Source organism: Mastacembelus armatus, chromosome 22, assembly GCF_900324485.2.
Source record: "Mastacembelus armatus chromosome 22, fMasArm1.2, whole genome shotgun sequence".
NCBI classification, from domain to species: Eukaryota; Metazoa; Chordata; class Actinopteri; order Synbranchiformes; family Mastacembelidae; genus Mastacembelus; species Mastacembelus armatus.
The window spans coordinates 17,612,826-17,638,404 of record NC_046654.1 but is presented as its reverse complement, the minus strand read 5'-3'; the positions used below and the strand labels follow the sequence as shown (position 1 = coordinate 17,638,404).

The 25,579-nt window shown below is 39.0% G+C and overlaps 2 protein-coding genes across 4 annotated transcripts in view; one reads left to right on the top strand and one right to left on the bottom strand.

Moving 5' to 3' along the window:
* babam2 (BRISC and BRCA1 A complex member 2) overlaps positions 1–24,257 on the bottom strand; it is a 68,089-nt gene extending 43,832 nt beyond the window's left edge. The window contains exons 1-6 of one of the 2 annotated variants that reach the window (XM_026308441.2): positions 24,162–24,257; positions 22,585–22,738; positions 19,490–19,566; positions 16,479–16,573; positions 2,972–3,166; positions 2,439–2,513 (exon numbers count right to left, since the gene is read on the bottom strand). In XM_026308441.2, coding sequence (XP_026164226.1) covers positions 2,439–2,513; positions 2,972–3,166; positions 16,479–16,573; positions 19,490–19,566; positions 22,585–22,721 — 579 coding nt within the window. In that variant the 5' untranslated portion in view covers positions 22,722–22,738; positions 24,162–24,257. Of the gene's footprint in view, positions 1–2,438; positions 2,514–2,971; positions 3,167–16,478; positions 16,574–19,489; positions 19,567–22,584; positions 22,739–23,261; positions 23,389–24,161 lie in introns of those variants that run through there. The other variant, XM_026308367.1, reaches the window with a different exon arrangement.
* rbks (ribokinase) overlaps positions 23,568–25,579 on the top strand; it is a 29,956-nt gene continuing 27,944 nt past the window's right edge. For both annotated transcript variants that reach the window (XM_026308655.2, XM_026308567.2), the window contains exon 1: positions 23,568–23,674. The gene's annotated coding sequence lies outside the window, so the exon portion shown is untranslated. The remainder of the gene's footprint in view (positions 23,675–25,579) is intronic.

The window sequence follows — 25,579 nt, the reverse complement described above, 5'->3', positions numbered from 1 at the left end:
TCTGTACACATGCATCTACTGCATATGTGTCCCTCCCCTGTTGCTCTTCATGAGGTTTCTTCAATCTTTTTCTGGAATTTTTTTGGGGAGTTTTGCTTTATCCAAATCAAGGGTCTAAGCACAGATTGCATTGCATTGTATGCTCTGCAGCTTGTAAAGCCCCTTCAGGCAAATTTGTGATATTGGGTTACATAAATAAAACTGTCTTGGCTTGTGATTGCAGCTATACACACACTTAAATGTAAAGAAAGGACTGTTTGGTTACATCCTGACAGATGGTCTTCAAAAGTGGAGAATTTTTCCAGCTCTTCAATGCAATAAACCCATGTTCTTAGTATTTCTTGCATTTCAACTGCTCTACAACAGCCTACATAGGGAATTACTTGAAGTAAAGAAATGTTGAATCAAGTGTTTATATTGTCACCTAATTGCATGACAATTGTCAAACTGAAAATTGAGGTCATCAGTTTGGCATACAGTACATTTATGCTCTTAGAGTCCAGCCTATATGCTGCATAATCCCGTTCCTCGGTGTAGGCGGACAAGTTGTGGGCTGATGTTCATTACATCCCCTCTGCAAGTCGATACTCTTCCTTAGTCTTCTAGCACTCCCATGACAATACTATGTATACCCTAGCTGTGTTTGCACATGTGAACATAGAACATGATATGATTAGGATGGCAGGAATGGACATCTGTATCTAAAATTTTGTGTAATAAAATCACTAAATATTACACAGAGTTCTTCTTTCACAATACTGTGTCAGTGGCTATACAGCTACCACCACCCACTGGTTAAAGATGTCACTGTGTCTGCCTTGTTTTTGAAAGCTTCTGCAAATAAACCTCCAGAAAGTGATGTTTGCTTGAAAAAAAAAAAGTCTGGAAACTTTCCTGCCTCAAGACACACAGGTAAAAAATAAAATGAATAAAAATTCCCATGTGACCAGTGGTGCATCTCTGAAACAGTCTCTGAATTTGACTTTGGATGATTCTATGCAAAGCATGCAGAGAGAGGGAAGAGTCTCAAGGCTCTAGGTCTGAGAGACATGGGGACAAAGGCCAATGTGAGGCTGATGATGGTTGCTGTTTCCCTTATGTTTATCATCATTTCTCTTCATGGGCTGGAAAAGGCCAGAGAGTCAGGGCCTCCAGCATGCAGGCAGTCAAAGATATAAGGAGGGCAATAGAGAGTGAAAAACTAGAAATAAAGGAGAGGGTGAGAGAGGGGTAAAGGCAATCACTGATTAGAGAGAGGCAGAGATAGAGAGAGTGTGTTTGGGCTAAGCTGCCTCCAGACACCACGCGGCTCAGAGCAGATCGAGAGTGACGGCTTGCTGATTAGTCAACTCACAACCCCCAAGACCCAAGCCTGTATACATGCGCACACACACAGTGGGCTTGCAGTTCATTTAAATAACTCTTACTGTTATCAGTGCACACATAAAAAAAAACACATAAACATACATACATTAGAACAAATGATTTCCTAATATATAATCGGAGCTCATGTCCAAATCTATCTTGATACTATTATGTCTGTAGCACTGTCTGTCAACTGTATATAATGTGTGTGCGTATTAGGGCTGTCAATTGATTAAAATATTGAATCGTGATTAATCATGATTGTCCATAGTTAACTTGTGATTAATCACAAATTAATATATCTGTTATACATGTACATTTAAAAGCATATTTTTAAGTGTTTACTTTGCTGATCAAGACAAGAGGGTAGGAATATGCTGCTTTATACAAATCTGCTTATTTTTGTGACACTCTCCAGAAAAAATATGCTGAAAGTATAAACTGTCAAACTCAGGCCCAACAACACATGGATATATTGAATTAAATGTAACATTACATAGTAAAACTACCACAATGTAATGTCAAACTTTCAAACTGAAAGGTAAAATAGTTGATGAACATCATACATCATAACAGACATACTGTGCAATAAATACATTGATCATTCAAAGTTCACTCACCGGATCTTTTCACATCTAAATTATCTCACTCTGTAACTGTGTTTAACCTCACACTGGTGGAAGCAAAGGCTCATAAAATAACCCTTTATATTAGATATGTAAAAATGAACTGAAATAATTTTGAACATGTAATAAATAAACGGTAGCAGTGAGGAGTTCAATGCCATTTGGAAAGGCTATGAAGATAAACTTGCCCCTTCATAAGACTCTTTTCTCTATCCATTATTGCTTTTTGGTAGCATGCTAACTTACTGCTACAGCACGCTGTTTTCTCAAACTACAGAGTGCGCTGAGGGCATTAACTCGAAATGTGATTAACATGCGTTAAAAAAAATTAGTGGCGTTAAAACTAATTTGTGTTACCGCGTTAAATTTGACAGCCCTAGTGCGTATATAATGTGAAGTGTGTACCCTGATTATGACTTAAAATGTGAATGGGTTTGGCATGGTTACCTTAAGGAGATAGACAGGGATGTTACTGAAGTCCACAGGGAGTTTGAGCAGAAAACGAGCTGAAAACTCACCCGTCTGGAAAACAAGAAACAGAGAAAAATGCAATAGATGCCGTATAATCATAAAAAAGACATATATATTTGTGAGCATTGCTTATTTTTATTACTGGAGTGAAGTGATACCTGTGTGACACCAAAACAAAACCAATACCAAAGGACACCCCTGACATGTGACTTTAAATTGCTATGCTGTTTTGTATAAAATTTGTTACATGATTGTGTCAGGTTATGCAAAATTTTTTCTTTCATTTTATGTAGAATTATTTTGGAATAATGACATAAAAGTACAGGCAAAAGTCAAACCATGTTTATATCATTCCAACTCAAATGTGCATAATTCAAAACTGAACAGGCCAAATAAAATGTGAATGTAGGAAAATTTAATTCAGTTAGTTTGGAATACCACCACATTACTCTTTGTTTCGTAAAATGAAGGATGGATCACAATCACAAAGTCAGTCAACAGTTGTTTACCCAGCTGTTCTTGCGTCCAGCATATATCTCCATATTAGCGCCATAGTTGGGATCCTCCAGGAGGCTATCATACTCAAAGAGCAGCCTGGAGCTCTCGTGCAGACGCTGGCACTGGTAGTGGTGGTACTGCTGGATGAGCTCCTTCACCAGCTGGAGCAAACATTCTGGGTTCCCTGCATCCCACTGGACCAAGTGCTGAGAAAAGGTGTAAGGACTGACATAAGACATGCCATTCATTTTCTTTTTTATAAAAGGTTCAAAAGTTAAATAAGCCTTCACATGTCATTTTGAAATCCCTTCAACAGTCTCCTATTTCCATTCCTCTTCCTGTTTCCCATGTTAGCATGTAAAATCAATAAACCATTACTATAACTGCAATAAGCTTATAAACTATGGAGATTATCAGCCGTTTTGGTATATAGCCAATATTCTGTTGGGGCAGATTTGGCAAGCAGTTCTTTGAACTGATCACAGGCAAAACAATAGACTAATATAATATTAGAGTGTGCTAATTTGAGCAAAAATTAGCTAAAGATTCAACATGTTTTCTAAAATCAATGTCATGATAAGTCACACAGTACTCTAATTTATCGTATAGATGATTACCAACTGCTTTGACTACTTTGTTCCCAGTATTATAGAAAGGTACACAGCACATGCCTGATTTCACTAGCATACAGCATAGCATAGGAAAAGTTGCACACTTATAAAAAGTAGTATAGTGAACAGAGAACAGTGCTATTAAGTAAGTAGGAATAGTTAAGAACTTAGTATGGGAAAAAGTTTGTTACTGGAAAAAGAAAAGGAGTCCAAATCCTGCCAAGTGGTACCTCCCATTACCAGATCAGAAGGAAAGGGTTGTGCTAAAGGATGTCCTGTTGCCACAGAGTAATTTAGGCTGATGGAAAAGTACTGAGCCTGATCTCTGCTATCTGCAATTTGTCTGACCCATGCTGCCACACTAATTGATAGCTACAGAAGTTTGATAAAGGTGTAGTTTGTCGCATGGGGATGTATTTCTGACACAGACAATGTAGTCATATGGTTTTATCACTGTGATAAAATGTGACAAAGCTAATGCCCATTCTGATAATAAATAAATTATTAATTAATTAATAATAAATATAACCATGGTGACTCAAACTAATGAAGTAGATTATTAATGTACCTTGCATGTCTAAATGGTCCAGGATAAATGCTGACTCTACCTGTCACCTATCTCAATTTTAGCCACACAAAGCACTCAACCAACTGATTGAGGCAGGAAGCCAAAATTACAATCGCATGCAACTGTCACAAAGGAGAGAGCAGTACCAACCAAATGTGACCCACCTACTATTTTAATTATACCAAAGCAGAGGTTTTCCCTCACTTAAGCAGAACCTGCAAAAATTTAAAAAAAGTTACAAACATTGTAGTAAAGGAGCCTGTTTCATAGTTTGAAATGACTGCACGTTAAAGAGATTTATGCTCCCTTGAGGAAAGAGTGCCTTGAAGAGTCACCATTGTCACCTCTAGTTTTCACATAATCAGTGCCTTTTTACATCACCCTGAGGTGATACACATCGTTTTGTTTATAGAGGTACAATTAAATATGCAACTGTGGAAACTATTTCTCTCCCGCCTTTTTCTTTTACTTTCCAATTCAATATAAAGAGGATGAAGACAGAATTTGAAACAGAAACACTAATGGTGCTTTAGCTGTTGGCATGATGTAGGTCTGTTTGCAGCCCTGTGGTCCTAAAAAGTGAAAGTGATTCTTTACCCAGAGTAATTCTGTATGTGAAATACTGCCAGCAGACTCATACTTTGAGCAGACAAACAACAAGCTGTGCAACCTGATGACATCACTGCAATGCCAAACTAAATGTGAAACTATAGTTCATCATTGTTTCTCCCTGCCTTGCTGCAGTACTCAAGTCAATTAAACGCAGGTAATCCCGAAATGACGAGCAAATCAGAACAGAGAGCTACTATGGTGTGTATCAAGCAAACTGCAGAACTCATAAGTGCTGGAAATACTGTAACCATTATTACCCTTTACACCGAGGTGTCAAAAGCAGGATGTGTTAACTTGCATTGGCTTGTCTCTCTGATTGACTATCTGTGTGTCCGTCTGCCTGTCTGTCTGCCTCTCTGGAAGTCTATATTAGCTCAATGGAGAAAGCTTCCATTGTTTTAGAGCCCCACCCCACCCGCCATGGAAAGGGGGTGGAGGTGAGGGGAGTATGGCAAGAGCAGGCTAAACAAAGACAGTGATCTCATCGTCCTCATCCACCAGTGGTTACCAGCAATTCCGGGATTCCCGAAACAAGCGGGCGATGCAAACAAGGATGGGCATTGTCCAAAAGAGGTAGTCAGTGCTCTGGGGCAGGAGCGAGCTGAAATTGAGGAGAGAGAGGAAGTGCTGTGTCAGGACTGTGACAAAGACTATAAGTGAAAATCCACGGTGGACACAGTGAGGGAGGGAGGAGGGATCTGTGGTGGGAGAGGAGGAGGGGAAAGAACGCACGGCTCAAGCAAGTAGGCCAAGGCCAATAAAACTGAAACTGCAGTTCTGGTTTCATTGGTAGGATGTTAATGAAACCATAAACAAAACTGAACTTCTTAAAAAAAAAAAAAAGAAAAAAGAAGTGTTAGTGATTAAATTATAAAGTTGTGATGCACATATCTTAACGTAAAGATTTATGACAACTATTGTTCAGAAAAAGCACAAGAAAAGGAAAGATTCTTGTATGTTAAGAGAGGAGTGAAGAAAAAAAAAACACTCCCTTAGTAATTACAGTTGAGATGTCCTCAAGCTCTGTAGTTAACCTTAAGCACTACAGTTCCCTGGCCAATGAGGAGCTAAGCTTATACTGGGCGTCTCCTAGGTAAAACAGGGTGTTACCGTATAACAGCTAACTTCTCCCAGTACAAATACTTTATTTTTTTTTTTTTAAACAAGGGTTAAAGTCAGTCATGCTAGTTGCACAATCAAACACTCAATGCACAACAACAGGCTTTGGGCTGTTGTGCTAATGTCAGTATGCTAATATGCTCACACTGCTTGAGCAGTGCTGCTAGCATGACAAAAAGTCACATACAGCAGTAAAGCACTGGTTACACATGGAGAGAGAGAGAAGCAATCAGCCAAAATGCAACGTCCGTATGTGTGTGTGTGTTCATATGTGTAGACACGAGACGTGAATTGATTTTATACGCTCTGCAGAAGGCTCTGTGCACCAAAACAAATCTGTCTTTTTGTCATAAATAGGATAAGCCCTACGGAAAATGTACAGATTTGATACATAAACAACAAAAGATGCAACATTCGCATCTTGGCTGTTTGAGAGCTGCGCTGAAGAATCAAACTTGGGAAAAAAAAATTCTTTCTTAGTATTTTAGCCACAGGGGGTAGCTATCATTGCCCTCATCAGTGTACCCTGGCTCAATCTGGACCCTATAATCCATTTATTTCAACAGCAAACTGGCTAAACCTGTGTCAAATGATTATGCCTAAACTTGGCTTAGGATAAAACCTGTCACTTCTTAGAAAATAAACCACTGATACCTTCCTTTTTTAAAAGAGCACAAGTAAGAGAAGCAATTTATAATCGTATTACATTAAAACATTAGAGTTTGATTCAATATCAATGTTAAAAACCGCAGATTAAAAATATATTGGATTAGTGTTAGGATTTAGCATTTTGGGTATTCATGACTGAGCCAGTGTGAAAAACAGTCAAAACAGCAGTTGGTGCACATAAATAAATATTATTGGACTCTATGCATTTTGAGAGAAAATCCTTGTTCTATCCAGCTATTGATTCATTTCTTCAAATTATACCTTTTCTAATTAGAGAGGCAGACTGTTAGTGAGTGGATTTTAAGTTTAAAGAAAAATTAAGAGAATAGTTTTCTCTTAATGATAGTTGAAGGAAATGAGGGAGATTAGTTCACTAATTAAATTAAATGTTTAGTCAATATTCTAAGTCATACATGGAAATTTTCTCAGCACTTCCTATTTTTGTAAAATACTGGTAAAATTACATTTTGTCCATTCTCAGTAATAAACAAAATTAATAGTCTAAAGCCATGCTTGGCGTTTGTGTAGTTGCAGTTATATCCATAACTTTGGGCTTATTACTAACAGAATGCCAACATGGTCAGTTTCCAATACCACCAGGCTGGTGTGTCACAGGAATGAGATTTACTATGTTCACCATGTTGGGTTATTATGTTAGCATGCTAGCATTCGCTAACCAGTGTTCACCACAATACAACTGAGTATGTTGTGAATGCCATTAGTTTAGCAGGTATTTGGCAATAAACCAAACTACTACAACATTACGATTCACTGGAAAACATATATTCCTTGTACTATGACACCAAATGCTATGACAATCCACCTAAATTTTACTCTTTAAAGTTTTACTCTGAACCTCAAACCAGAAATCCAGTGAAGTCAGTAAAATTTCATGGTAACCCATCATACAGTTTTCAAAGGTGTATTATTTGGGCATTGGTGGAAAAACTGGGGTTTGCAAAAGTCAGAAGGATTCATCGTCTGGGTACAGTGAATGTTCATACAGCTTGCCATTACAACCCATCCATTGACTATTATGACCACTTTACAAGGGTTCAGGCTGTTACTTCTGCTGTCATTGGACGCATGTCCTTTGTATTGCTAAAACAATCGACCAGGTAATATTAGTTGAATAAAAAGAAAACTACATAACATTTCAGTGTACACAATGTGATAGTTATTTCCTTGAGCTACAATTTTAATAAGTCTAAGCTAGAGTTAATGTGGAGGATAAAGGCAGAACTCGCTATTTTCCTTTAAGAACAAAATGTACACCTAAATTGCGCATCTTCACACTAAATAGGCCCAAGTTGACAGAATTATGCCTTCCTGTGCCATCCGTCTGTACCATCTTCGATACAATATTTATCTTAGGCCAATGAGAGAGGGACTGGCATCTGAAAATGCAAGATAATTATATAGGCCAAGAGAAGATTGTTTTTATGTCTTAAATGTGATTTTTATAGATGCTGGCAACCTGATCCAATAAATCGCTGTAGACTTGAAAGTGTGAGGCATTAAAAAACTCCCAAGTATTAAATTAATCTCCGTTAGTCTCTAATTCAAGTGTGGGCTCACACCCTGTTTCGCCCCCAGAGAGTGCCAAGTCTAAGATCATGCTAAATTGCTCTTGTCATGTGTTTAAGACACTTGGCATTCTCAGCCCAGTGTTTTTCACTGTGATCGGAGAGTGGTTTGTGTCCAACACAGTGCAACTTGTTGACAGAAATAACATTTTCCTGACTACTTTCAATGTGGTTCACTAACCGCTTTAGCTAATCAACTGAGGACTGATACCATTGTCCCATCTTAGTCTTGGCACTTGTGTTTCTTGTTTTCTCCCAGGCATCAGCTGGTGTTTAGGAATTGCCAAGCCCCTTCCCACAAGTTATCTCTGGTAGCATACAAAAGCCTGTCCATTAAAAGCATTCCCAGACCTGTCACTGAGCACTACCAATAATAAACCCTAGTAAAGCAGGAACACATTATTCCCTAAAGCAGGAAGGAAGCAGGAGCAACAGTTGGTACACTATGCCCAAGTTGAGATAATTTTGCTTTATGGGCCATCTGAGGTCCATTGTTAGAACAGTAACAGGGGACGAACTAAGGCAGCAAATAGGAAGTGCTCACCAATGCTTGGCATTCAGGATTACCAGGGGGTAAAATCAAACTGGGAATGTATCCTTTTTCCTAGATGAGAAAATGCTCAGGTTGGCTTTATACTCCAAATTCTGAATGTCCTGATATCTAAATTTCAAACAATGTGTCATTGTGCAAAACCATAACTTCTCTCTGGAGTGTGCAAAAATAAACACCTCTTACTGTGAACTCATACGAAAACATCTCATCTCAGAAAGCAGGACAAATTACTGTCCAATGAGCTTAACTAACAATAAAGAATTTAACGATTACGCTGGTGTAACTCTATGCTTATGTTATTATCAACAAATCCAGTAAGAAGACCACAAATAACAATGTAATAAAAAAATAAAAAATAAAAAAAAACAATATCGTCACATTTATCTCTTAAGCCATGCAACTTCTGCATTCCAGATTCTATATAACCCCAACTCCTTTTTAATCATGCACTTACTGTAAAAACAACATCCTGCACTTCATTAAGGGGGGAGGGTAAATATTACACAAGTGAGTTGATCACAATCCCTTTCACCAACAAAGACTTGGACACATAAATGAGTTTTAGTATGGGTTTCTCACTGTCAATATTCAGTGTTCCTTTCATGCTGCAGATGTATAGAACAGAGTTAATAAAAACACAAATATATTTGCACATACTGAGTAAATATGCACATACATACTAGCAAAAGTTGATTCTCAAAGTGCATCCAGGATAAAAAAAACTGAATGTTAATTGTATTGTCAAAAAGACATCATTCTGTTGAAGTCTAGGTATAGTGGATGGATAAGACAGGTATATCAGTGTGCTGTCCAGCAAAGCCTGCAACTTGCTCAGTTAACTGATGCAAATGCCAATTGTACTAATGGATTCATTGACTGAACAATTACAAGTTCACACGATGCAATAGCGAGAACTTCTGGAATTCCCTGTGGAACTAGATGGGGCTTGCCTCCGAAGTACACAGCAGAGAATGGCGGGATGGATAAGTAGAAACATGTTTATGTTTTATCTAGAGAGGCCATCGAAGCTAACCCCAAGTCTCGGGCACATATGCACACTGACTGAAAAAGATACAAAACACTGGGGAACTCCCAAACTGTTTCATGGCTGCACGCATCACTGGACAAGTCTAGACCAGACAAATGATACATTACACACAAAGAAAGGGACGGAGGGGCAGACAAACTGTAGTATTAGGTGAGCAAAAAAAGAGATGCAAAGGGAGAGAACTGTTCCTGTGTCCTGCACACTTACACCGTAAGTGCACACTTACACACTATCTCACTGTAGCGTATTTCATGCTCATTTGCCTATATGTTCACTGCATTAAAGTCTGGCAACACAGCATCACAAGGAATAACATAGTAAATGCCTATGTTATTCTGTTTATAGGTGAGAAGCACATATTCTGTGCCTACAGATCAGCAATAAATGCCTAGCATGGGTTAAAATCCACAATAACTGGAGGGTGATATACCTGAAGGAGACTCTTAACAACGCTGTTAGACCTGCACACCTGTGGTGTAAAACACTAACATTTTGTTAGATTACCTCACTTTGTTCTGTAATGTCACTGTGGGTGCAATGAACACTTGCGTGCTTCATCCAAATCAGCGTCAGTAATATGAGGTATGATGATTTGGATTTACTAGGCCATAAAATCCAAAAACACCTGCATTGATAGTGTTATGGCTTCTCATATTTTACAGAAGTGCAATGCATATAACCTACTGATCATGTGTGTGGGGTGTCTACAAGTGTCTACAAGAAATCATTGCAGTGGACTGAGAACTTTCTATGTTAAATATTCAGTGGATTTATACTTTTTGGATACTCCATGAAGATACTTGCACAACATGTTAAAATTAAATTCCTTTCTGTCATCATCATTTACTGAACTAAAGAAGAAAAAAGAACCATGTGATGCAACAGTATTTCTTCTACGTAAGGGATTTAAGTTTAATTTCTCTCTGCCTTCCCTCCCTTCCCGCCTCTGTCTTTGTCATTTCCTCCTTTCTGGTAATTTTTCCCAACAACCCGTGGGTAGTCATTTCTGTCACTACATTTGGTGTCGTGAATGTGTGTTTCCAAACTCCTCTCCACTGGACTCACACCCGCCCCTCATGCAAAGCTGAATGTAGGCTTGATCACTGTTGGCTGGTCCCGACTAGAGTAGGGTGTGTGGAACCAGTCAGATCAGTTTTAATGAGACATAAAGCAGTCATAGAAATGTTTGTCCACAAATAAAAAGTTAAAACTAAAAAGGGTCTGATTGCCTCAATCCAAAATGAAAACTCCATGTAATAATTAAACAATATAACTGCAATATTAAATGAAGATCCTCATAAAGGTAGGACATAAGGCTTCACTAGACTTCAACACAGCTTGTCAGATCATCAAACACTGTTTGTACTGCACCACCCAAACAGCTTTACAATGGCAGAATTTAACAGGCAGCATCTGACGTTTGTAAAGGTTAATGTCACATTATACTTACACAAATATTTACACTAGAGTTCACTGTAACTAAACTTTGTGCAGTTATAAAAAGGCATCCAACTGTATATGGAGAAGTTATATACTACAAAGATTACAAAGTGCAGCATCACTCTAATATGCTCTTTTACACTTTGTAATCGATATGATAAATATTAATTTATTATCCACACTGAAACTGTGTCACTGTGGGGTGATTTCATTGAATGGAAGGCTAATAATACTTTATGCTTTAATTTAATACACGAATGTATACATAGTCCATACACATACCTAAACTAAAGCTGAATTGGGCCAGTCCAACAGGCCCCTTCTGGTACCTACATTTTTTTGGGTTCACATGAGTTCAGTTCCCATAATATTAAAAATATAGACTGAAGGATCACCCTAAGCAGTTTTCTTTTTAAATACTAACTGGTATCAATTGAATCTTTTAGAACATCATAAATGTGTCAGTGTGGTTAGTTGATCAATATATTTAAAGAAGCAGTTTCAATTTTAAGATTTACATCTGTGTTAAATGGAGATATTGTTCCCTCTCTCCCTAACATAAACCCATTTACCTGTCAGATGACTTTCCACAGCCCTAACACTATTAGTCATGAAGCTGGTGCAAGGGTTAACATGAGTGACCAGTTAAAAAACAAGCCTTACAGTATGTAATTCAAAGCACTCTGAGGTAAGGGGGGACACTGATGACCAATTAGCCTCGGCAGTCTACATTTGCTCTTGCCAGTGAACCCTTGCACCCTAGTATCAATGTAATACCCACATTCCACAGACCCCCGCTCTACTCCCGACCTTGAAATTTTGGATGTTCCCAAGTGGACGAGAACGGAGCAGCTTTGGTTGGGATCTATGCGGAAACGGGGTGGCTTGGATTGGTAACTGAGCGGCCTCAACCGACAAGAGCGGGATATTCAGGAGAAATTTGTTCTCTCTCCCATGGCTGCGAGAAAAGAATGACGTCATTTTTTTCTTGCAGCCCTGGTTTGGGAGTTCTGGGCAGAACTTTTTTTTCGTGTGGTGTCCAACAACTATTGTGTGATTGGTCAAAAATTTGAAGTGTTTGTGGCTAATGAGGAAAGCGGAAATGTCATTCCTGCTTTTTCTGGTGGTTTTCTGATAGTTTTGAGGAACAGCTGCCAGAGGCGGTGAGAAAGTATGAAAATCTTTGTAACACATCTTGTAAGGCATAAGGCAAAGACACCCAAATGGATGATAATTCACAGAAAGAAAATATGTTGTGTACGGAAGAGAGTGTCTGTCGTAAAAGATGACAATATCCAATAACGAAGACACACAAATGGCTAATAATTCATGTGGAAAGAGGATACGTTGTGAACGGAGGAGCGCATCTGCTGGAAAATACCATCTCAGATGAGGGTGGGAGTAGGGGAAGACAAAGTGAACTGGTCCACTCAACATCTGTGGTGCCAGTTTACTAATATCTAGGTGTGCCTCTGGATAATAAGTTGGACTTATAGGAACACAGATGTTCTATAGAGAAAAAAAAGGCAGAGACAACTTTTCCTCCTAAGGAGGAAAAAGATGCAGTACATTTTACCAAACTATCATAGCAAGTACTGGCGTCCTGTCCAGGATGTTCCTCTGCCTTTCGTCTGAAGAGCTAGTACAGGCTCCAGCAGATTCCCGTGACCCTAAATAGGAATAAGCGGGTACAGATGATGGATGGATGGATGGTAACAAATGTGCTGTTTTATGCTGCAGTCTGCAAGGCAGCTGGACAAACTGGTGCAAAAAGCTGGTTCAGTGACTGAAATAAGGCCGAACAAACAGGAAGCTGTGGTGGAGAGATGCACACAGAAAAAGGTAGAGGCCATCTTGGAATACACTGATCATCCCCTTCACAACATCCTGATGGAGCAGAGAAGCAGCTGCAGTGGTCAACACAACACAGGACGCTGTGAGCGCAACCAGCTAGATGCGATGGACAGCAAACTTTAAACTGAGAGAAGTTCTGTGACTATGTACAGTAACCTGGTCATTATGCAAGGTTTATCCAAGAGTGTAAACAGCCTTCAAACTCTAGTGTAATTACTACATTAGTCTACGTAGTCACAGAATTTGCTGCACTTCATTTGCTTTCCATAGTGGCAGATACATATGAAATATATATTTATGTTGGGATTGTCAGCGTGAGAAATCTGAGGTTTGACGTGAGAGCCTGTCAACTGGTTGAATTGCGTGACTCCCATGGCAAATGCGTGGGACTTGGCAGCCCTGTAGGCAAGTAGGTTTTGAACGGCAAAGAGCGGCTGCTTTCGTGAGAAAAGAGCAGATCTTAGTCGGGTAAAAACGGGACCTAGACGTGAACTGAACGGCAACTGACTCGTGGTCTGAGCGTATATGTATCATAAGTTAAGCGTATTGGTCGTAGGTGGAACGTGAAGCGCGAGTAATGCATAGGTAAAGGTTATATTCATGACATTTCTCCTGACTGCTCCTGACCTGAGCGTAAATCCCAAGTCGGGAGAGAGCGGGAACAGCGGGAACAGGTTCTGAGTCTGGGGAATGTGGGTATAACAGTGAACCTAAAAAAAAAAAAAAATTGTGGTGAACTTTGCTCATATTTCATGACCTATGGAGACGTTCTGTGGTAAAGAGTTTATTGGTGGGTCATGATTTAGGTTTCTTTCATCCCTCATGTATTGTGGTTTAAATATTGAAAGCATTGAAATTATTTTTTAATAGGGAGGATTTCTTCATTATAGACATTCTTCAATAGTGTAGTATTTTATGTTTGAATACCTATAATTTCTAAAAGTGGCATGCACACATTTCCAGGAAACTATCAAAGAAAAATATTTCTATATGTAGGTTGATGGTGGATGTTAATTTTTTAAATTATTGATTTATTTATTTTGAAAGATCAGTATGTTTCTCTGTCTAAACAGAAACATGGATAACAAACCTCTTTAAGGCCTGGTGACAGCAGAGAAAAACACAAGGCTAAACAGGGAAGCTAATGATACCCTTGGATGGCTGTAAACAACAGCAATGTGCTGCTGAGACATCAGGAATTCAACCAGCCACTGACACAGGACCTAAAATTAGTCTAATGTTTGTGTCCCCATTGGATAACAAAGGCCAGAAACAAACTGCTGGTGAGTTCTACTTCTTGTGGATTTTATGCACTGATGTTACTTCTCACTAAACAGAAAGCTGAACATTTTTAACCATGTGTAAAAAGGACCAAGAAATATTATGCTGACACCTGATCTGTTTATTTTAAGAGAGTACTTTCTGAATTCACGCTGCAAAGAAATCATTGACAATCCAATTGCTGGGAATACTGCATTTCGAAGAGTCAAAGGGGCTTGTACTTACTGAAAACATACAGGAAAAAGGAGTGAGTAGGAGAGGAGGATCTCAGCACACACACAGAGGAGGACTATGAAAGCATGAACAGTAAAACACAGCAAGAATATAAGTGAGAAAATAAACAAGCGATAGACTGCCAGGCACTGGCGCAGCAGAGGTACTTCCCCTTATGTGCACAGCTGGATTTACGAGACGGTGAGCAATTCTCTCCCCCTCTCCTCCCAGACTGACACAAGTAGGGGAATTTAGCTTCTCCATGCTAGGCTGCATTAAAAATAGCACTGGACAACTGCATGGTTGGAGTGTAATAGCAACAAGAAGGAAGTACTCAGTAGCATTCAGAAATCCACCTAAGCCTAATAATCTCCCCAGTCAACAACATACGGTCAATGACATCCAAGAAACATTCATGTCATTTTCAATATTATACAGGGGTAGCAAAAGCCTAGGTCAGTGCCTGAATTACAAGTCAGACTCAGCAGTAAGTCCAGTTGCTTAGGTAAAGGTTTTCAGTCTGTAAGCCCTCTAAGCCTTCAAAGTAGCTTACAAGCTGTTTAATAGAAGCCAAATAGTCCAAAAACATATTTTTAACACAGGACAGTTTACCCCCTGGATGCCAGGAGACACAATGGCATCTAGCAGGTCTGACATTAATGCAGAAGACCAGAGTTCAGATCTGTCTCAGACCTGTTTTAAATTAATATTCACCTTGTTAAATATAAGCAATAACTTTCTAACCAAAAACAAGAGTTTTATTTAGCTAACAGTGGCCAAACTTTAACCACAATCTTTCATTACCCACACTCTAGTTGCCACACAAAATGTATGAAGGGCCAGGATCGAACATAATGCAGAGTTAAGTGAAGTGTTGGCATTCCTGAGTGCACAGAGCAAAGCCTATGCTTTTTGGCTAAAGTTTAAAACCTATGGATTATCTGAAAGCTAGGTGTTAAATATTTCATCATGTATTGATATTAAAACAACACCTTGCTCGAAACTAAACAGTGCTGATGTATTCATGATAAATGGTCTTATACTTGTCTAGTGCTTGCCTACCCTCAAGTGCCCTTAAAGCACTTCACACTATTTGTCCATTCACACACCAATGGAACAATGGAACAACACCCACCACAGGCAACTTGGAGTTTAGTGTCTTGGCCAGGGACACTTCAACTTGTGGACTAGTGAAGCCAAGGATCGAACCACCAACATTCTAGTTCATGGTCAACCTGCTCTACCTCCTGAGCCACAGCCTCCCTCAGCAGGTCTTGAAAAATATCTTCCAAATCTACATCTACAATGTATATCTTACTAATTTCTGTTGGAATATGCTTTTTGTACACTTAAGACAGAAATGTTAATGTTTAAACTAAGGTCAAACAAATACCATGGATTTTCCATCTAGGATTTCTTCCTGGAAACCTAGCTTTACCATTCACCTCATCATCTGCTTAATCAACTTTGGTAAAGCCAATCATGTGCATGCACCGTACTTGTTTTTAACACAGGACATGTTAGCTTTATAGAGAATCACAGCTTCAGAGACAATCAGCAGATAAGCAGTAAGTCAAAAGTGAACTTCTGGCATAATGAAATGCAACTGACTATTATTGCAACATTTCCAACTACCTAACACCGCACACCCACAGTGGCTGAAGAGTGTTAGTTTATTTGGTCAAAGGGTGTATGTGGCTCTGCTTCAACGCCCTCAGACATGTGTCTGACATTTAGAACCAGTTAGGAGGGCAATGCAAAACCACACATGAAAACTCAAGATCTGGTTTTTACAGGAAAGAGAGAAACTGGTATATTATTTATTGTGAAGCAATGTAAAGTAATGAAGTATTATTCACTGTAAAATAAAATTTTTTGACTGCAATAAATGAGCATTTTAAATTAATCTAGAAAAATGTTAATGAATGAAAGGAAATGAATGCAATGATTTCCTAGATACTCACTGGTAGTTCTGAGGGTTCAGGGAGAAACTCAGCATCTTCTCCAAAAATAAAATCTGGAGGCAATTCTGGATATCGAGCATTGAATATAATATCCCCTGCAAAAGAAGATGAAAAGTGGTTATGACCTGATTATTGGTTAGTTATTGGCTGCAGGTATAAAACTACATTTCACTCTACATTGTACTATGTATAACTGTGCATGTGACAAATAAAGCTTATTTTATCTATTAACAATGCTAACATGATTTCAGGAATTCCTGAAAGTTGAGTTGCATATGCTTTATTGTGTTCTATATACCAACCAAAACATTAAGGGATTAAAGTGTCAGTTCTTAGTATCAGTGTCAGTTTCAAGACAGAACCTGGCATGACCTTACAATGAAATGGCTTGTTAAGGCTGTTTTTTTTTTTTTTTTCAGTAGCGGCTACAATAACCACATCTGAGGTCTTTTAAATTAAACACTTGAAGTAATGAACAAGAGTGACATGTACCATTAAAGACACTCAGATCCTGACAAACAGGTCTGTCTTGTGAAAATAATCGCATAGCTATTTTAATATAGTACACATAAAGCAAGTTTGCTTTTAGTTTGTTTATTCAAAATCTGTAAAGTGTAAAACTAGTAAGTGGTGAAACGCTATAATTAAAAACACCAAACTACAGACTGGAAATGGCTCTCACTGAGGCAAGGACAAGACAACATAACATGATCATATAATATGAGGCTTTGGCTGGTTCACAATGTTCTGATATTATGTTACACAATTCTATTTGTGTGCTGCAAGACTGTTTTGTTCTGCTTTTCTATGACCAGTGGCAGCAACAACATAGACATATGGAAGTAATTTTCCAGTGAAGAAGAGTCAAATGAGGAGACAAGAGGATGTGCTTTAAATCTGTTACAAACCACTGGAAACCTGTCAGATATGTACTGGCCTCATTCCAGGCAGAAATGGAGGTCATGCAAGTGAAACCTTTACAGTTTATAACGTAGGATCATATATATTTCTTTTCTACATCCTTGGAAACTTTGCTGCATAATGTGCTTCCTCCAGGTCTGACCTCTATTTCTGCCAGACATTTTATTGTAGTCATTAGGGTGCAGTATGTACAACAACAAGGGCCTCGAATTGCTGTTCAGCAATACTAGTAGCCATGGTGGTGAAGTGGAAGGTGCCTAGACATGCATTAATAGTACTTAGCTGTGTACAGAGTGTGCCATGTTTTTGCACGCTACCAGTAGACAGGTCTGTAGACTGGCCCAGGCCAACCTGCGGGCCTGAATCCTTGATTAAACAAAGGCTCCTCCCCAGGCTGAAGCACAGGAAAGCACAGCTACTGGTGCAGCAGCTGCAGAGATATCACGCGACATGCAACAATGCCAGTGGCCTGTTTTTGTCTACGTGCTTATGTGCATTTTTTAGGTTCATGTGCATTTGGATTTTTAGGTTCATGTCTCCATGAATTAAAGACATTCTTCTGAACTTTGCCACCTACAGGTAGATTACATTATAATATACCCAGTTTCATAGAAAAGTGCTTTACATCCATTATACAAGAAACTGCAACAAAACATTTCAGATTGTGTTGCATATTCTTTAAGTCTTCCTTATAAATAATCCTCAAGTCAAGTCACAGTCGCCTGGTACGAGTCACAACCACTACATCCTAGACAGATTTTTAGCAATTTTTTGCAAAATAAGCAAATCCCACTTCCTCTGACTTACCATAGGTTTTTTCCCCATTTGGTGAAATCATCAAATAGTTACAAACAGAACGTTTTACACACACTGTAAGCACATACGATGAATATACGCTGTTCCAATAGACTGACAGATACTCTGCAAAGCCCTGAACTTGTACCGTGATTGGTGACAAACTAATGCCCATGTAGAATTGAGAGTTGATATCTGATACTATCTTCAGGATGTACACACATGAAAAATGGATTGCGTGAGTCACTATAATTACAACTTCAAATTATTCAGATTCATAATTATGATCGCTTAACATTTAGTGCTGTCCATTGGGCACTTTCAGAGGCATGCACATAAGTGAAAGTCTCTGATGTGGGGACTTGATTTGGAAATGACCAACTATTCCAGTAAAAGTTTAGTGGCACAAACAACCGTGTTTACTGGTATCATTTCACTGATTAAGCATCACCATCATCAGAAAAATATTCATCTTGTTTTTATAGTTCAGAAATTCCTGTGGGTGCTTTTGGTCTTACTGCTGAATTTCTAACCAGTTACAAAACAATTCTATGGTGATGTTTGGTTAGTTATGTATAAAGTTTTGTTGTTGTATTTCCAGTGTCTGCTTAGCTCCTGTGCATAGCTCTGGCTTACACTTTGATTTCACACATCTATTTTTATTGGTGTTTTCAGGTGTTGTAGACCTGAAACCACCTCCTATTTAAACACAACCTACTGTGAGACAGGATCTCTCAGGACTAATCAAGGCTAGCTTTACATGCTTTATCTGAGGTAATGAAGTAATTCACCACCAGTGTACTCTGTCTGAAGTGTGGGCCTGCTGCTCTAGACAATAAGCACAATTAACCTGAGCACACTGAGAGACCTGTAAATTAAAATGCTACCAGAACTTACACTTTGGAGTACAAAGAATGGATGGAAAAGATGGAATCAAAATTAACTTAATTGTTCAATCAGAGGATATTCTTCTAACTGCCCTTCATTTCTGTTTGTTATTTGATCTAGGAATACAGTTATAGACAGACTAACTGAGAAGCCTGATTTTAAGACTGAAGAGCCTTGGTTGACCTAAGGTTTCTTATCTACTAGCACTAGTTTTGACCTATTATGGTAAAGCAATGTCTGCTAATAGTTTCTCCCACACAATTACTTTCTCAAGAACCAACAGTAATAACAGCTCCAAATGTCAAGATAAAATAAAATGGCTATTTATTTAAGTAACATTAGACACTAATATTTTCTGACTAATTTATAAAAAAAAAAAAAAAAAAAAAAAAACAGCAAACACTTACATTTCAGGGTTTCTCCAGCATAGGGTATGTGAAGTTTGAAGCGATCACAGCAAGGACCAGGGGTCAGAGACGTACATCTGAATATAGAAAAAAAGGAATGTCAGCAGGTAGAGTAAAAGCAAAACCCATATTTTTTTTATAATTAATTAAACTACACCATATTACCAAATATCATACAAAGTCATTTCAAATTCTTTTTACACGTTGTCGGTTTAGAGATCCTGTGTTGATTAATGTTCAAAGGTAATTTTCTGTATGCACTCCCAACAACGTCTGGGCTGCTCCTGATGAGTTGGTAGATGGTGTCCAGGGAGATCTCCTCCCAGACCTGGATGAGGCATCAGTGAGCTCTTGGATAGTGTGTGATATGTTTTTGGCAGCATTGGATGCACCAAGACATAATATTGCACAGGTGTTCAAAGAGATTTAGGTCAAGGGAATGTGAGGGCCTGTCAGTGGCATCAATGCCTTCATCAAGGCATGTAGCAAATGTGTGTAGCAAATGTCTACACACATGTAGGCAGCATAACGTTCACCACGTCCTTCTCCGGACTCTTTCGTGCCTGTTATAAGTGCCAATTGTGAACCTGCTGAACCTGAGAGAATGATGAACGAGTGGTGGACCTGGAAATTGCCAATCAAGTTGCACGGTGCTAGGCTGTGAGCACAGGTCATACTAGAGGAAGTTAGGCCCTCATGCCAGCCTCATGTTGTCTGTTTCTGACAGTCTGGTCTTCTGGAAGGCATTCTCCAGGGCTCTTGCACAAAGGGGCAGATACCTTTGCTGCTGTCAGGTTGTTGCCCTTCTAGCTCTCCTGATTCAACAGCTGGTCCCCTGCTCTCTCCCCCAATCAGACTGAATTGGGAGACATAGCAAACCTTCTTGTGACTGTACATATAGATGTGCCATCTTGAAGTAAATGGACTACCTGGAATCAGTGAGGAAGGATAAAGAGAGAGGGTTTGTCTGTGGCCATGACATGCAAAACCATTCCCTTTTTGGTGGTTGTCTGGCTTTTGCCTCTCCACTGGACCTGTTGTTATTTTCTTCTGCACCACAATAGGTGAAACTGATTCATATCACTTGTGCTCCAAGAATGGACAGACTGATATCCCTGTAGCTTATCTGACTTGGTATTATACTGTGACTAAACATATCTAAATAATCAACATCTGGCCAAGTTTCTAGTGGGGTTGTTAGTGGTATTCACAAAAATCAACTGGATTATTGTTTAATTGGCTTTGCAACAGCCAGTCCACCTTTCCCTCTCAGTTTTAATGCAATTTTTTACTAGTTACCACCATTGTTAAAAGCGCAATTACCTGGACTTCGAAGGGCGAGGGAGAACCATTCATTATTGTACATATTCACATTTCACTACAAAGACCAGTGCCCACAGAAAAGCTTCATCATGTCATCCACTACAAACCTGACAGAAATTAAGCCTAACAAAAACACTAAGATCCCTTTTTTTTTTTTTTTTTTTTTTTTTTTTTGACTGTGGTGACATCCGGCATTTTTAAGCAGTGGCTGGGGCAGCGGTATCACAGTAGCAGACAGAAAGAAACTAGACAAAAAACTGGTTGTGTTCTAAACCGCTCTCTGGACTCTGTAGAGTAGTTTGGGGGGTAAATGAATGAAGATCAAGCAGTTAGCCATCATGAATAACACCTCTTACCTGCTGTGGGACACTGAGTGCAGCAGGACCTTCAGTGACAGGTTGCTAAACTGCCACGTGTGAAGTTGCTACCACACGTCCTTTGTCCCTGCTGCCATCAAACTCTACAAATCTCACTGTTCACCCCTGTGTTTAGTATGTTTATATATATACTGACACCTTTTGACACTGACACCTGACTGACTTGCCTTACTTTGTTATTCTCACATACTTGCATATATTATTCTTAATTGTGTAGTTGTGTAACGTCATGTTACTTTTTTGCTGTAATTTTTGATTACTGCATCTGAATCTCTCTGCCAGTGGATCAATAAAGTGTTATCTAAACTAATCTAAGAAAAGCGTCTGAGCCAAAAAACACAATGAATGCATATTATGTTGCATGCCATAGTATCTGCAATTCCTGTTTCCTACTTTGAAACATAGAGGAGATGGTGTGCTGGTGTGGGGTTGTGGGGGTGCTCTCCTGTGGGGTTGTGGGGGTGCTCTCCTTTGGGGTTGTGGGGGTGCTCTCCTGCTGACGCTGTCGTTTATTCAGAATTTAAAGCACACTTATCAAGTCCCACAACAATGTGCAGAGACGCACCACCCCATCTGGTTTGCAATTATGGGTATCACAAATCTTTTTCTCAACAGGACCATAAGCCAAAACACACTTCCAGGCTATGTAAACACTATCTGACCAAGAAGGAGAGTGATGAAGTGCTGCATCAGGTGACCTGGCCTGAAGTGAAGGAAAGGCAGCCAACAAGTGCTCGGCATATGTGGGCTCTTCTTCAAGACTGTTGGAAAAGCAGGCGACTACCTCATGACTGGCTGAGAGAAGGCCAGGAGTTTTTTCAAAGAAAAAGTGGCTACTTTGAAGAATCTTACATTTAAAACACATGTTGCTTTGTTCACACTTCTTTTTGCTTACTATATAATTCCAAATGTCTAATTTCATAGATTGATATCTTCAATATTTATCTTTGATCTTACTTATGTTTTATGCAATGTTATTGGTATGCTGGAGCTAAAGTTATATTTTAATCTAAACTTTATAGAACCCTAATAAGCTACCTAACAGTGGCAAACAGCCTGGAGACAGTTAGTATACAGGAGACTCCAATTTTTTAGAGGAATGGTACATTTATCATTGGCAAAAACCTTTCAGATACTATTTACAGCTGCAGAAAATACCAGAAAGATGAGTGACTACTCTCACTTCACATCCCTAGTTCTGTCTGATCTGATTGAGGTTATGATGAATTACGGATGCACAGATATGTAAATATTTGGCTCAAACAAATATAATTTCATGCCCACAGCACCTGCCTTACGAATCACGTCATATCGCTCTGGTATCATTTGAATGCAGGATCAATGTGGTGCAAGTGCTCAGCATGCGGGACTTAGGCATTAAAAGCTACACCTCACCCAGTTTTGAGGTCTGTGACACGAAGACAGTTTGTGGAGTCGAGTCCCACACGGCCGTTCCTCACCACGTTGCACAGCAAGGGCCGCAACTCAGGTGAGATCCGGTGCAGCGCAACCTCAGGTGACATGGTGTTCATTTTCTGCACTCTGGACTCTGTGAGGATAAAGCAGCACCTTATAGAAATGCTCCAGTCTATTTCATGAAAACTGCATTTTGCAAAACAACGTGTACTTTAGGTTCAAAGGTGAGCTACATCACATACGCTCATTTTAGCAGTCACGTGTTGGTCTTATGGACAACTTTGGCATGCACGTCAGTTTACTATTTGAAGATCTGAGCCCTGTGGTGCACACTCTTCAGAGAAGAGTGTCTTAACGTTAGCGAGAAATCACAGGTTGGCCAAGACAGTTTTCGACCTCCTCGATATTTCTGGAAGTTTATGCTAAAATCATGTAGCTGTATATATGTTGTGAAAAGCAAATGACTAACAAAACACATTCATTATTTCGTGGACAATTTGTCTTTACGCCACAGTTTGTATCTGGTTGTCGTTAGCCATTGTTAGCTTAATACAGTCACGTTTCAAATTACTATAACTTGAACGTTTAGGTGTCCCTAAAAACAACCAGTTCATTGGAGCCCATTTATATACAGCATGCGATGTGTGTTAGAGTACCTGGAAGAGTTGGAAGTCAGATAGTTTTAGCGTAAACGCTAATGTTTACTTGATGCTCTCAAAAATTTCCGGTACATGTTGTTTGGGTCCTTTTGATAGCCCCCTACATAGCTGCCTGTGATAATGCCTGTTGACACAATCCGTACTTTTATTCCCAGAGACAAGTCTGCTAAAGATATTTTACTCTCACAACATTTATCGTTTGATATATTTATATCTAAACTTTTCTTAAACAAAACAAAGTGTGTATGCACTGATTGAGCTATAACAATAGATCTGGCAGCAGCTATACCGATATGCTGCTGTCATCCTGCACTTTGTCCGGCACTTGTGTGTAGTGGGAGTTCAGGACTCAAGCTTCAGTACTGGTCACAAAATCGTTTGTCCACTGCGAGAACACGTTTGATTTCCAGGTAATTACTGTGTCGAGTTTCTTAGCAGTTTGTCTCCACGCCCTTTATTTGACTTTAGCTGAGCCCCACTGCAATTTACTTCTTGGATCTTTATTCAACAGTGCTCCCAGTATATCCAGAGTTTGAAATAAAAATAAAAATGTTGTAAAAATGTTGCTATTTCCATGTTGTGACATTGTGATGTTTGTGTCTCAGCTACATGTAGGCTACACGTTTTTACAGCAATGATTTATATGCAAAGCGGACTTTGCACTGGGCCATTCCTACACAGGCTGATAAATTTAAATTGCGCACCATTCGTCCATACAGCAGTATGACTAACTACTAACCCAACGAAATAGTGCATCTACAGAAGCGTATCGAAAATTTTGTGTATATATTTAGTTATACTACAGCCACACAAGTACATAGCCTAAGTGAGGAAATACTAGCATAAATACTTCAATTACTGTAGTCTAACTATGCTTAAATACAAAAATATACTTACCACAGGCCTACACAGGAAAGTTTACATTACATGTGAACTTCAATGCATGGCTTTGTTTTAATCCTGTATTGAGCCTGCAATCCCCTTCCTTTGATTTGTTCACAAAGATTTATAGATTCCCCTAAAACAAATATTGCAATCACATCATGCTAAACTTTATAGGCTATGTGTAACTACCTGAATCATTCAGAAGGAGAAAATATATATATGAACGCACATAGTAGATTAGTTTTAACCCATCAAAGAACAGCACGCAACATGTCGAACCTTGAAGGTGTCATATATCACCCAATATGTGTTGGTTTTGTAGAAATAAAATAAAGCGTATTAAACGATATATATGACAGATGATCAGTGTGTGCAGCTAGACTAGTGGTGTTTCAAAGAACAGCTGGGATGATTCACAACTGGGAAATTCTACCTTATATGAGGGGAGGGGGTGATTCAGAAAAGCTCTTAAAGTATCCAATCGAAACAGCAACATATGTGTAGTTGATTCTTGCTCTGTCATTGCTGAGTAATCATTTAATGATGAATCAGGCTCTAGTATTAGTTCAACATTTTTTTTGTATTTATTATTATTATTATTTTATATATTATTTATTTGAGTATTCTGAAATACACAATACACAATAAAAACACAGCCTTTTACAAACTGCATGTGTGTGTTTTGGGTGTGGGGGTGGAATGACAGTAAAAAAGAAAAAAAAAGTATTTTGGGGATTATAGTCATTAGCTAGACTTCTGAAAAGCATTTTTAAACATAAATGGTCATATCATTAGAATAACATTCATTATCCATTTAAGTCTTGACTGCTTTACCAGACAGGCAAAATATGTAATCTCTCATTTTTTTAATGGATCCAACAACACTTTGACTTGCAGCTCAGTCGAAGTAGTTTGGCCCACTATGTGCAACTGATTTTGATTCAAATGAAAAGGTTTAAATGCATGACACCGTCATTTAAGAGTAGATAATGTCTGTGTCAACACTCAACACTAAAATCACCTTTATTTGTTTATCGAGAGTTGCCTGCAGATTTGAGTGACGGGCTGAAGTAGACCTCATAATATTTTCCTGCCGTGGAGACACAGAGATTTCTAGGGTAGCTTTTCATGCCTGCAGAGGGAAGACAATATGCTGTGAGATGTGGGAGAGAGAATTGAGCCATCCTACAGCCAGCGGCCAGGCTTTCCAACTCTTCCACTGCCTAGGAAGAGATTTGAAGAGATTAACACAGTAGCATTAGCTCTGATACAAGCTGAGGATTGAATTAATTTGAGACATTGCTGGGCTGTTGTGCGTTCATGTGGTGTGGCATTGAAATCCCCCCACCTCTCTCATCCCCCAGTAAGATTGGAACCTGCTCAACTCAGCCAGCAATAAATGCTCTATTTTTACCTTCTTCCTTGTTTCA